Source organism: Somniosus microcephalus, chromosome 3 (assembly GCF_052327205.1).
Source record: "Somniosus microcephalus isolate GS21.2 chromosome 3, FLI_Smic_1.0, whole genome shotgun sequence".
Classification (NCBI taxonomy): domain Eukaryota; kingdom Metazoa; phylum Chordata; class Chondrichthyes; order Squaliformes; family Somniosidae; genus Somniosus; species Somniosus microcephalus.
In genome coordinates, this window is record NC_140989.1 from 73,379,836 (window position 1) to 73,394,153 (window position 14,318).

General features: G+C 46.0%; 1 protein-coding gene across 6 annotated transcripts in view; it reads left to right on the forward strand.

Annotated features, from left to right (window-relative positions):
• Positions 1-14,318, forward strand: part of ush2a (Usher syndrome 2A (autosomal recessive, mild)) — a 1,396,947-nt gene that overhangs the window by 49,813 nt on the left and 1,332,816 nt on the right. The window contains exon 2 of one of the 6 annotated variants that reach the window (XM_085981154.1): positions 13,533-13,594. The exons of the other annotated variants lie outside the window; for them this stretch is intronic. Within the exon in view, the coding sequence (XP_085837280.1) occupies positions 13,533-13,594 (62 nt within the window). The remainder of the gene's footprint in view (positions 1-13,532; positions 13,595-14,318) is intronic. 6 annotated transcript variants of the gene reach the window in all.

Here is a 14,318-nt window from a genome sequence, read left to right on the forward strand (position 1 = left end):
AAAATGGCCAGAGCCAATATCGTTTTTCAGGCGTATTTTGTGTGCGGGACATTGATCCCCAAAATTGGCCCTTTTATGCTCAAAACATGGGGACAATGACGTCGAATTTCTACCCCCCCCCCCCCCCCCCCCAAGTGTCACTTCGTTCTAGTAAGCATCAGCTACTGTGGATTTAGATAGTGAAGTAGAAAATGGTCCACCGGTACATGCATAGAGCGCAACGGAATAGGAGCAGGTGGTGCCAACTAAGAAGCAGCAACATGTTGTCCGAAGAGCCATCTCATATTCATCCTCAGCTGTTGAGCCCAGGGATCCAGATCTAATTTTAAAAGAAACATGTTTTTTGAACACAGAATTTTAATAGAATCATTGGAGATTGTGCCAAACATTCTGCAACAGCTGAAACCTAGTGTGAAGGTGTTCAGTGGTGATGGATGGATTTGAGGAACTGAAAGCCACCGGGGAGCCAGTGGTAACTCATTGGACGTCTACAACAGAGCCCCTGCAAGCAGAGGCCTAATGCCAGTTGTGACATCTCAGACCACTGTTATTGAGGCCTTCTGCTCCAGTATCATCATCTTCTTGTGTCTTCTCACTGCTCCCTTTGGGGAACAGTGTGAAGTAGTGGAAAGATTCGCAGGCTGATTAACAGTCTGACTGGCTGTGTTAACGCTCCTTCCATGGCTGTAACCATCTTTATACCAGCAGATAGGGTGATTAATCCTATATGGCAGGAGGGTTTTATGGGCTCCCACAACCCATACAATGAGGGGGTGGGGCTACCCACACCCACCAGGCGCGAGTATCCCACTGGATGTCAAAGCCAAAGCTCCGACTCCACTCGCCGGGACTGTCTTGAATGGGTTTTGAACATCGCACCTTCTGGCCTAAAGGCAGGAATGCCACCATTGTGCCAAAGGCTCACTCCTTTGCTCTGGTATGGAATGGGCTCTTTTACTGTTTACATATGCTTGCGAATTACATTGAAAAAACTGTAAATCCAGGTTTTACACATCTGCTGTCATGACAATCAGTTCGCATAGTAAGGCAGCATCTAGTAGCCGGGGGATGGCTGGATGACCTGTTGTCTCAGAATGACAACACGTCCATACCCTTATGCTACCCATTCAATTAAATATAGATGTAGCAGAAAACATGCAAGACCAGCTAGGAAATGGACATTTCTGTGACCCAGCTTAAGGAGTTAGAAGGCCACTTCACTCGTAAGGGGCTTCCATTGACACAAAGGCCTCAGTTTTAATGGAGAAGGCGGGATGGAGTCGGGTTGCCTGGTGGCGGGTTTCGGACCCGCTGCTGGTTTCAGCTGCCCCCAATGTCCCATTTTGACTTAATTGGACCAATTAGTCCCGTTGTGCGCGCTGCCTGCTACATTGACTGAGAGCGGGTCTGTTGGTCTGCACTGATGAGGTCTCTGCTGCACTTGTTTTTAAGGACTCCATGTAGCCTCAGCTTTTCATTTCTCGTTGCTACTGCTGCTGGAAATGGCCAGGATCACCATGAGTGCTGCCACAGGCAAGAAGGCTGCTCCTAGATTCAATGACGATTCCCTGCAAGCTCTTGTAGAGGGAGTAAGATGGTGCAGGGACATTTTGTTTCCTGCCGATGGCTGCAGGAAGCCTCCTCAACAGACGAAGGCAGCCTGGCTGGAGATAGCTGAGGAGGTCAGCGCAAGGTCGTTGTGTGGACGCACCTGGCTCCAGTGCCGCAAATACTTCAATGATCTTGTCAGAACATCAGAAGTGAGTATCACATCACACTTACCTTCACTCTGCTTCCCTTCTCTTCTCATCACCAGCACTCTGCATTGTCAGCTTGCTCCTCCACATCCCACCTTACCCTTACTTCCCGTGCTCCCTTACCTTTCTATCTACAAGCCAAATGTATGTTGAATGTTTAAATGTCTTAATCCAAATGTACACTCTCGGGAGCCGCAAGCCTACATTTCGTTGTACTGCACTTGTGCACTAACAATGACAATAAAAGTTGATTTGATTTGATTTGATATCTCTCTCTCTGTACTGAATCACTTCACCATCCTGCTATGCAGCCCTCACACTCGCTCTCACTGTTATGCAATGACAACAACCAACAACGCACAGGGAGACCCCTTCCTCTTGCCACCTCATTTCATGCTGGCCTCCCTCTAAGATTCTACCTTATGGATTCTTCACACTCACTCCATCACTCTCACTGAAACTCCATTTGTGTCCCTCCTTGCAGGAAAAGATAGCCCACAATAAGAGGGAGGGCCAAGGCAGGAGGAGGCACACCATCACTCGCCACATTAACTCACGCTGAGGAGGCTGCTCGCGACAACATGGGAGGTGGCGAGGAGCTGGAAGTGGGGGACGGAGAGAGGGGCGCACTAGAGGAAGCTGGTGACAGAATGCATTTTCATCCCTCGCTTTTACAATTCCTGATTGACTGCAATGGCATATGTTGCTCATAGAGATTGACTTCTGATCATCTGCACAATAGGATGTGTCTATTACCTCCAAATTTGATGTCTAACTCATGCCTTTACTCTCCCACAGGACCATCGAGAGCCCCCCTCCCCACTGTCCAGGAGGAAGAGCCAGACAAATCCTCAGAGGAACACCAGCCTCTGAGGGAGCAATGTCACCAGGACTCAGCACACCCAGCACCAGCGCAGCAACGCACACCTTGATGGGGCCTTTGCAACATAGAGTAGTGTTGTCACCTGGTGTATCACAACTCACAAGTGAGCATCAGCAGATGCTGGAGACAGCGACAGCAATGGAGAGTCCTCGTCGGAGGTCGCAGGACTCTCCTAGCTCAGCTCAGTTGAATGTAGACGCTGTGCCTTTGGGGCCATCCAGAAAGAGAGCAGTGCTGGAACTCCAGGAACAAGTGCAGGTGTCTCTGACATGGTTTGCATTCAGGGTAACTGCGAGTGTGCAGAGAATGGAGGAGTCCATCTCTAACATGAGCACTGCCTTTGTGGAGGCAATGGTGCATGAACGTGCCGCCATGGAGAGGGTGGCAACCTCCATGGAGGGCATAACTTGCCAGACACAACAGAGCATGGTGACTCTTCTAAATAGATGGTCTGCTATGGAGGATAGATGGGCATCTATTGAGGAGAGACGCCAGAGGTACATGGATGTCCCCGTTATGAGGACTGTCAGTACTGAGACGGGTCCTCATGGCCCCACTGAGGTGCAGCAGGTTGCTCTCCAGCCACTTGCTAGCAGTGAAGTGCGGGTGACCCATGGAATGTTGGTGGCAGACAACAAGGAAGTGTTGGCTCCTCTCCAAGCGCTCACATGACCATGTCACTGCGGAGCCCTCGGTCAGAGCCCCAGGTTTCTCACCCAACTGAGATGGCCGTCTTAGCCCCTGCATAGCCACAGGAAGAGCAGACTGTGGAGGAGCCCTCACTGGCTCCCAAAACCAGAGGACACCCGCCAAAGGCGTCTAAGTAGGCGTAGCACCAAAGTGAGCAAGGTGCCTCTACATCTGCTGAAGCCACAGGGGAAGCACCACATAGGAGCACACATAAGAGAAAGTTACAGCACAAATAGTCACAAGGGTAGTCACTTGGGTGTTTTATAGTGTTGTTAAATATCGAGTGTCATCCTTTTGTGATGTAATTAAACAAAAGTGATGACAAAGCATTGACGTCTGGCCTATGTGTTCTGGGAAATGGAAGTTAAAGAGTGAGGGCTCAGGGCTAATTCCATTTATAATGATGGTGGTGAGAGTGAGCGGACACCACCGTTTATTGGACAGATGATGCATGAGGTTTTGAGAATGTCGGCCTTATATTCATCTCCATCTGCCAGCCACCTGTGTTTGAAGCGTAAGCTTACGCAAATCTGGCATGGATGAGTGCTTCCCTTGTCAGATGGCCAGCAATGTGGTCGCATGCGGCTGCATTGGCCACATCTGGCCCCGCAACGCGTGGTTCCTCTTCCTCTTCTTCCGAGGAGTGTGTGTGCTGAGCCACTTGTTTGTCTGGCAGCACTAAGCTGCGCTGCTGTGCGATGTTGTGCAGGGCACAGCAGACCACGATGATTGTGGACACCCTGGCTGGTGCAGACTGCAGGGCTCCACTAGATCTGTCCAGGCGTCGGAAGCGCATTTTGACCAAGCTGATGGTTTGCTCGATGATGCTTCTGGTTATAAGTGACTCAGATTGTAGCGCTCCTCAGCCTCGTTTCTTGGCCTCCTGATCGGTGTCATAAGTCACTTTTTCAGCAGATAGCCCTTGTCGCCAATTAGCCATCTGGAAAGTTGGGTTGGCGGATGAAAGAGCTGAGGCACAGTAGACTGGCGCAGGATGAAGGAGTCATGGCAGCTGCCAGGGTACTTAGCGCAAACATGCATGATGATCTTCTTGTGGTTACACACCAGCTGGACGTTCAGGGAGTGGAATCCATTGCAGTTGACAAATACAGCTGTGTTGTGATAGGGGGCCTAATGGCTACATGTGTGCAGTCTATGACATCCTGCACCATTGGCAAGCCTGCCATATTGACAAAGCCAACCGCACACGCGGTCACACTTGGGCCATCTGTGGAGAAGTGGACGTAATTGTAGGCCTTTGCAAAGAGGGCATCGGTGACCCGCGTGTGTGCGGCCAACTTGGAGATGCCGCTGATGTCTGCAGCTGATCCCTGGAAGGAGCCTGAAGCAAAGAAAGTGAGTGCGGTGGTGACTCTGACAGCCACTGGTAAGGAGTGTCCACACTCTCCTCTGGGTTCCAGGTGTTGGTGCAGCATTGCGTAGATGTCAGCGACTACATCTCTCGAAAGCCTCAGCCTCCTTTGGCACTGTTGCTCAGTCATGCTGAGGAAGCTGATCATCTGCCTGTCAACCCTGTGTTGGGATATCTCCTGCGGCGAGGTGCAGCCCTGCACTGCCGCCCCCTCCCCCCCCCCACCCCGTCCTGTGCATCATCAGGTGGGTGAGGAGGAGGTTGGTGCTCCTGGTGCTGGTGCTGTTGTTGTGGCTGGTTGTGGTGCTGCCACGGCTGCTCTTCCTTCGAATCTGACAACCAGGATGAGAGGCTACAAATGGTTCCCATACCATTGCTATAGATTTCAGTTGAGGCAAGAAGCTTGCAAGTGCAGTGAAAGTGGCCTGAGATTATTCCAATCAGGTCACACTGCAGATGGCTGTCAGCTTGAACAGTCACAAGGTCAGTAGAGTTGCAAAATCTTATCCCAAACCTCCAACAAGGTTGTGGCATTTGAATGTCAGCCATGTTGCAGGAATGCTTTTAAGCGGCTGCAGCAAATGACAACAAATCACATCCTCGAGAAACCCGACTCATTGCTGCTGGCGTGTTTCTCAGAAGACGGGAAACAGGTGCCAAAAACACCAAAATCAGAATCGCAGATTAAAATAGGATTAGCAAGGCACTTAACATGCTGTTAGCTGCCTGTCCCGCTGTTTGGTGTCGGGTCAGTTTGGGAGCGGCCGACCCAAAAGATTGTGTCTCCTCCTGCTTGTCGTCTTCATATCCTTGCTGCAATTGGTTGTCCTCCTCATCTGGGTCTTCCATAGTTTTGCCTCATTGGATCACAGAATTGTGCAGCAAATAAGAGATCATGGGGTAAAATTCAGCTTTGGCGAGGGTATAAAACGGGCAGTAGTGGATTGACTACCCGTTCTACACCTCACCTGGTTCTCTTTTCCATTCAGTGGAAAGGAAAATCAGATGTGGTATATAAACAGGCGATTGATCTGCTACCGTCCATTTTGTGCCCCCAGAAAAGTTGAATTTCACTCCCCGTGATAGTGACTCTGAACATGCTATATTATAGGATGCTCCTTGACTTGTCAAGGTATCTGAAGCATTTGAGCAAGCTTGGGGGTGTGTTTGATAATTATTCTGGTCACTGCATGCACCTGCTCTCCACTCAGCAATTGTCACAGCTGCTGTAAAGATATCAAGTGCCAGGGCTTAAATTGATATGCTTTGTCTCCTAGACACTAGTCGTCTTCTTCTGTGTGGGGTAAAGTACATCACATTAAAGTAAAGACATGAGCTGAGATTTTCCGGGATGTCAGTGGGCGGGATCGGTGGTGGGTCGGGTGGGAAATATTTTTTTTTGACAGCGGGTCGGGAACCTGTTGTCAACCCGTCGCAACGTGCCTTTTCCAGTGTCAGGTCTGTCAGTGCTGAGCAGATCCGACAGGCAGCGGCGGGCGACCCAATTAAACTCATTAGCATCTAGTTGACAGATGATTAACAGGCTTTTTTAGCTTACCTTTTGACGCTCATGGGGTCAACACTGCTCGGGGACCACGTCTGTGAGCCTGAGGTGGGAGTTGAATGGCCATTGCTCCAGCTGATTACTTGACAGCTTCAAATGTACAGTAAGAGCTTTCACCTGACAGACCATCACTTTCCTCAGCCACAAGCTGTTTCTCAGTCCATTTCCAGCACAGATTATGCAGGCTTTCCAGTTTCCACTCTCCATCCACTCTTACCTAGAATCATAGAATCACAGAAAGTTACAGCATGGAAGGAGGCCCTTTCAGCCCATCGTGTCCGCGCCTGCCAACAAAGAGCTATCCAGCCTATTCCCACTTCCCAGCTCTTGGTCCATAGCCCTGCAGGTTAGAGCATTCGAAGTGCACATCCAAGTACTTTTAAAATATGGTTAGGGTTCCTGCCTCTACTACCCTTTCAGGCAGCAAGTCCCAGACCCCCACAACCCTCTGGGTGAAGAAACTTCCCCTCAAATCCCCTCTAAACCTTCCCCCAATTACTTTAAATCTGCGCCCCTTGATTTTTGACCCCTCTGCTAAGGGAAATAGGTCCTTTCTATCCACTTTATGCCCTCATAATTTTATACACCTCAATAAGGTCTCCCCTCAGCCTCCTCTGTTCCAAGGAAAACAGACCCAGCCTATCCAGTCTTTCCTCTTAGCTAAGATTCTCTACTCCCAGCAACATCCTTGTAAATCTCCTCTGTACCCTCTCTAGTGCAATCACATCTTTCCTGTAATGTGGTGACCAGAACTGCACGCAGTACTCTAGCTGAGGCCTAACTAGTGTTTTATACAGTTGAAGCATAACCCCCTTGCTCTTGTATTCTATGCCACGGCTAATAAAGGCAAGCATTCCGTATGCCTTCTTAACCACCTTATCTACCTGCCCTGCTACCTTCAGGGATCTGTGGACATGCACTCCAAGGCCCCTTTGTTCCTCTACCCTACTCAGTGTCCGACCATTTAACGTGTATTCCCTTTCCCTGTTAGCCCTCCCCAAATGCATTACCTCACACTTCTCCGGATTGAATTCCATTTGCCACTGTTCTGCCCACCTGACCAATTTATTGATATCTTCCTGCAGTCTACAGCTTCTTTCTTCAGTATCAACCACACAGCCAATTTTAGTATCATCTGCAAACTTCTTAATCATACCCCCTATATTCAAGTCAAGATCGTTGATATATACCACAAAAAGCAAGGGACCTAGCACTGAGCCCTGTGGAACCCCACTGAAAACAGCCTTCCAGTCACAAAAACACCCATCACCAGTACCCTCTGCTTCCTGTCTCCGAGCCAGTTTTGAATCCATCTTGACACTTTGCCCTGGATCCCATGGGCTTTTAACTTTGTGACCAGTCTGCCATGTGGAACCTTATCAAAAGCCTTGCTAAAGTCCATATACACTACATCAAACACACTACCCTCATCTACCCTCCTTGTTACCTCCTCAATAAATTCAATCAAGTTTGTCAGTCACGACCTTCCCTTAACAAATCCGTGCTGACTATCCTTGATTAATCCGTGTCTTTCTAAATGAAGATTTATCCTGTCCTTCAGAATTCTTTCCAATAATTTTCCTACCACCGAGGTTAGGCTGACTGGCCTGTAATTACTCGGTCAATCCTTTTTTCCCTTTTTAAACCAGGGTACCACATTAGCAATCCTCCAGTCCTCTGACACTACACCTGAAGCCAGAGAGGATTGAAAAATGATGGTCAGGGCCTCTGCTATTTCCTCTTTTGCTTCGCTTAACAGCCTGGGATACATTTCATCCAGGCCTGGGGATTTATCCACTTTTAAAGCTGCTAAACCCCTTAATACTTCCTCTCTCACTATGTTTATTTCATCTAATATTTCATTGGAAGAACTCTTCTGTCATCTCTACTTCACCTGCCATCTATTCCATCAACATTCCAGCGCCAGGCACACCAGCAGCACCAACAACAACACCAACCTGCTTCGCAATCAACTGATGCTGCACAGGACACAGGGCATCAGCACCTGAGCACATTGTTGCCCGGGAGGCCAAGGATGGCCTCACCATGGCCAGATTTACTTCACTTGACGCTGTACACCCTGGCTGCCACATGTTGTGTCAGGTTGGCACCACCCCACACAAACACCGTAAAGCATCCCAACAAGGTCCAAGCCATTCCTTTCACACTCACCACCATTGTGGGGGGCACCGTTATGTCTCACCATTCACTGCAACTCACTAAACCACTTCCAGAGGTGCACACAAATCTGTCCAAGAACGCAAAGTGTTGAAAATAAAGGTTACAATGTTTGACAGCACATTAACAGAAACTACATGAACATCGGATAAAACACCCAAGTGGCTACCCTTGTGTGTTGTTAGTTGGTATGATTGCACTAAGATGAGGGGTGGCTAATGAGATGGGGATGTGTAATGTAGATAGAGAGGGATGGGTGGAGGTTCAAGGTAAGTTGGTGTGAGTAAGGATGTGCAGGAGTAGGGTAGGGAACATAAGAACATATGAAATAGGAGCAGGAGTAGGCCATTCGGCCCCTCGAGCCTGCTCCGCCATTCAGTAAGGCCATGGCTGATCTTCTGCCTCAACACCACTTCCCTGCACTATCCCCATATCCCTTGATTCCCATAATATCCAAAAATCTATCGACCTCTGTCTTGAATATACTCAAAGACTGAGCCTCCACAACCCTCTGGGATAGAGAATTCCAAAGATTCACCACCCTCTAAGTGAAGAAATTTCCCTCATCTCAGTCCTAAGTGGCCGACCCCTTATTCTGAGACTGTGACCCCTGGTTCTAGACTCCCCAGCCAGGGGAAACATCTTCCCTGCATCTACCCTGTCAAGCCCTGTAAGAATTTTCTATGTTTCAATGAGATCACCTCTCATTCTTCTAAACTCCAGAGAATATAAGCCCAGTCTACTCAATCTCACCCCATAGGACAATCCCCCCATCCCAGGAATCAGTCTGGTGAACCTTCGTTGCACTCCCTCTATGGCAAGTATATCCTTCCTTAGTTAAGGAGACTAAAACTGTTCAAAATACTCCAGCTGTGGTCTCACCAGGGCTCTATATAATTGCAGTAAGACATCTTTACTCTTATACTCAAATCCTCTTGTAATAAAGGCCAACATACCATTTGCTTTCTTAATTGCTTGCTGTACCTGCATGTTAACTTTCAGTGTTTTGTGTACAAGAACACCCTCTGAACACCAACATTTCCCAATCTCTCACCATTTAAAAAATACTCTCCTTTTCTATTTTTCCTACCAAATTGGTAACTTCACATTTCTCCTCACTGAACACCCTGGCTGCCACATGATGCGCCAGGTTGGCACCACCCCACACCAACACCGTAAAGCATCCCTACAATGTCCAAGCCATCCCTTTCACACTCACCACCATTGCATTGTTGATGTCTCCTGCGTCACACAGGAATGGGCTACAAGGCGTAGAAGTTGAGTACTGTGGTGACCTTGACTGTGCCTGTGATGAATTTTGGCTGAACATTAGATTCCAGCATACAGCATGACTCTGTCACAGCCTGTCTTGTGCATCACATTTTATGATGAGAGAGTTTTTCAGGCAAATCCAGTTAAACATTCTTCTGACTGTATGTTTCTGTTCTAGGATTATGATGGCTGCAGGTTATTTGCATGTGATACAGCTTCTCTTGCATGGCATCTTCCTAAAAATAACATAAATATAAAATTATTTCCAAAAGAAATATCAAAGATCTATCCTTGGCCCCTCCTATTTCTCATGTACATGCTGCACCTCAGCGACATCATCCAAAGACATGATTGCTTGTCTGACATCCAGTTCTGGTTAAGCTGAAAATTTGGCTCTACTTGTCAGCATTAGTAACTTAAGAATTCTACAAACTTGCCAATTGATGAAATATTGCAGTTGTGTTTGGCATGCTGCAGAGAAAACCCATCTCTTGTTCCTGACCTCAGTACAGTCAAACGACTCACAAATAGGATAGCCTTCATGTTGCAAGGTAATACTTTCCTGAAGTCTGGTCAGTTTTTAAATTCATTTTTGGGATGTGGGCATTGCTGGTATGGTCAACATTTATTGTCCATCCATATTTGCATTAATAAGATGGTGGAAACCTTCTTCTCGAATCACTGTAGCACTTTGATACAATTGAGTGACTTACTAGACGACTCTGGGCTTCAGAGGGAAGTTAAGAGTCAATCATGTTGCTGCTGCTTTGCTGGTTGCAGCTGATACAGTTGGGAGGATGGAAAGGAAAGGTGTTTCTATGGTGCTGCATGAAATGGATTTGGAGGACCAATTCATGACTGGACATCTTCAGGTCCAGTGGCACCTCAGGCAGTATGTTTGATCCCAATACCCACGGTCCCCTGATTACAGACAATACTATTCGTACCTGGGTATATCAGAGGAGACCTGTCTTTATTGCCTTTGTTTCACTGCAGAGGCAATGATCAAGCTGCATGTTGACTTACAGACAACTTCAATTGGCTCCTCCTGTAACTGTGAAGGTCACAGTGACATTAAGCTTCTCTGCACAGGATCCTTCCAGGTCACCTCAGAGGACATTTGCAATTCATGAATACATCAACACATGAACAGGAAGGATAACCAGTTCATAAATGTTCAGATGGTTGCTGGATGCAGAAATATGATTCTGAACATTCATTCCTGTTATCGCCTTTTACTCGTCTCATCATGTGAAGAACAAACAGGAAGAGAAAGGGTAGAAGATTTACAAAGCATCTCAAAGATAATAGACTTCGAATTGGAAAATTGGATAGAAACATAGAAGATAGGAGCAGGAGTAGGCCATTCGGCTCCTCGAGCCTGCGCCGCCATTTAATGAGATCATGGCTGATCATCCAAATTCAGTACCCTGTCCCTGCTTTCTCCCCATATCCCTTGATCCCTTTAGCCTTAAGAAATATATCTAATTCCTTCTTGAATATATTTAATGAATTGGCCTCAACTGCCTTCTGTGGTAGAGAATTCCACAGGTTCACCACTCTCTGGGTGAAGAAATTCCTCCTCATCTCAGTCCTAAATGGCTTACCCCTTATCTTTAGACTGTGACCCCTGGTTCTGGACTCCCCCGCCACCGGGAACATCGTTCCTGCATCTAATCTGTCTAGTCCTGTTAGAATTTTATAAGTTTCAATGAGCTCCCCTCTCATTCTTCTAAACTCCAGCGAGTATAAGCCCAAGTGACCCAATCTCTCCTCATACGTCATGCCTGCCATCCCAGATATCAGTCTGGTGAATCTTCGCTGCACTCCCTCCATGGCAAGAACATCCTTCCACAGATAAGGCGACCAAAACTGCACACAATACTCAAGGTCTCACCAAGGCCCTGTACAACTGCAGCAAGACATCCCTGCTCCTGTACTCGAATCCTCTCGCTACGAAGGCCAACATACCATTTGCCTTCTTAACCACCTGCTGCACCTGCATGCTTACCTTCAGCGACTTGTGTTCAAGTACACCCAGGTCTCGTTGCACTTCCCCTTCTTCCAATCTATTGATGTTCAGATAATAATCTGCCTTCCTATTTTTGCCACCAAAGTGGATAACCTCGCATTTATCCACATTATACTGCATCTGCCATGCTTCTGCCCAATCACCCAACCTGTCCAAATCATACTGGAGTTTCTCGGCATCCTCCTCACAGCACACACACCCACCCAGCTTTGTGTCGTCTGCAAACTTGGAGATATTACATCTAGTTCCCTCGTCTAGATCATTAATATATATTGTGAATAGCTGGGGTCCTAGGACCGATCCCTGCGGTACCCCACTAGTCACTGCCTGCCACTCGGAAAAAGACCCGTTTATTCCAACTCTTTGCTTCCTGTCTGCCAACCAGTTCTCTATCCAAGTCAGTACCTTACCCCCAATCCCATGTGCTTTAACTTTACACACTAATCTCTTATGCGGGAATTTATCGAAAGCCTTCTGAAAGTCCAAATACACCACATCCACTGGTTCTCCCTTATCTATTCTACCAGTTACATCCTCAAAAAATTCCAGTAGATTAGTCAAGCACGATTTACCTTTTGTAAATCCATGTTGACTTTGTCCGATTCTGTCACTGTTTTCCAAGTGCTCTGCTATTACATCTTTTACATCAATTTACACTAGATCTTTATTCACTTTTTGGCCCACCTCATTTTCTGCCAACATTTCCGGTGGCTGGTGGAAGTGCTAGCCTCAAACAGATGGTAGCTTCATTTAATATTAATTGGAATGGTACTTTTCCTGCACACCATTACCTGGCATGTAGGACATCCATTTGTAATAATGCCCATGCAAAACGGGATCCAGGGTTGCTTGATCATGGTATTAGAGCAGTATTGGTTTCTACCCTTTCAGACAGTAAATTATGTATCAGGTGAGAGCTAAAAGGGGAGGGAGAGAAAAAATATTTTAAAATGAACAAGCCAATAAGGGAAAACAAATCAAAAACACTGGCTATTTCTACTACCCATTCATAGCATGTACAGTAGCTTGGTCATTGGCCAATAGGCCAGTCAATTTATAGGTTTACAGCACTGGTCACCTTCAATTGAATCCATTAGTAATTGCTCAGAAATGGTTGTAATCACTTGTCTGTATTGATTATTCATCGGTATTACTATTGACAGCTTGGGAGAAACATTATCTGATGAAGGATGTAATTGTGTTTATCATTGTTAATATTTCTTTATTGCATGAAACTGGAAGACCCACACTTGCTGAAATGGAAAAGTGTTTTAATGATAGTGTGACATAGAACAACTTTATCCTTAAAGTGGTCATAACTGAAAAATGCTTATGGCGATTATTCAACCATGTGACTAATGGTTTCGGGGGCAATAAGCAACTTAACCCTTGGCATTATTTGCTCCCTCTTTCAGCCATCAGTACAGTAATGCCCATCTTAATGAAATAACTTAACCAGTACATTACTTTCTATTACACTTATCCCATCTCAATATATATCCAACTATCTGTTCATTTTCTTTGTTAACTAGCTTCAATAATTTCCTCTGAGTAAAAAGTCAAAAATTAAAATTCCCAAGTTGGAAGTCCACCATCATTGCAAAATTAAACTAAAAGACTTAAAATTAGTTAGGGGTTTGATTTGAGCTACAATGAAAGGTGTATATTACTTATACCATAAACTTAGAATGTCATTTTGTTCCAACCAGTCTTTTCCAATCAAAGTGTAGATCTGTTCCTTAACTACAGATAATGCCTTCCCCTTCTGCCTTATGTCTTCTCAGCACTCTCTTTGGTCATTGCTGTACCAACAACACATACTAAAGATCAATTATTGCAGTGTAAGGTAATGTGTCTACAAGTTAAAGTTAATTGAACAGCTGTGTTGGATTGGTATTTTCATTAGGCAGTACTGTGGCTGTAATTACAAGTACATAGTTTTTTTTAAAGTAGTCTCACTGTAACTTCATTAAAAGGTCATCAGCGGTTGTCCATTTAATTCTGTAACAGTTTCTGTGTGGTGGGGCACAGTGGCAATCAATTCACAACATTTCTCTTTGATTATAGTTTGTAGTTATGTTGAGATTATTGGCAAAACAGCCATAAGGTGATCTATTTGTCAGTAATCAAATAACTATTTTGGTGGTTAGGCACTGCCATTGATAAACTAAAATAAGAACAGGAAATGCAGGAAGTTACATTTCAGATATGTACCCCTTGTCATCTTTACAGATGTTGACTGATCAGCATTTTCTGTTTTTATTTCAGATTTTCAGCATTTGCACTTTTTCCTTTATTATGCAATTGTTAAACTGGCAAGCCTTGACTTGGTAAGATTTGGTTACATGGATATAGCCAATTAAAAGTTTGGATTTGAAAAACATGGGAATATGATGTGGCGATAACGGAGACCTGGCTTAAAAAAGGGCAGGAATGGGTTTAAAATATTGCTGGATATCTTCAGGAAAGATGGGAAAGGAAAGAAAGGAGGTGGGTGGCAGTTTTGGTTGAGGAGAATGTTACAGTGCTGGAGAGAGAGGATGTCCTGAAGGGGTCATGGACAGAATCTA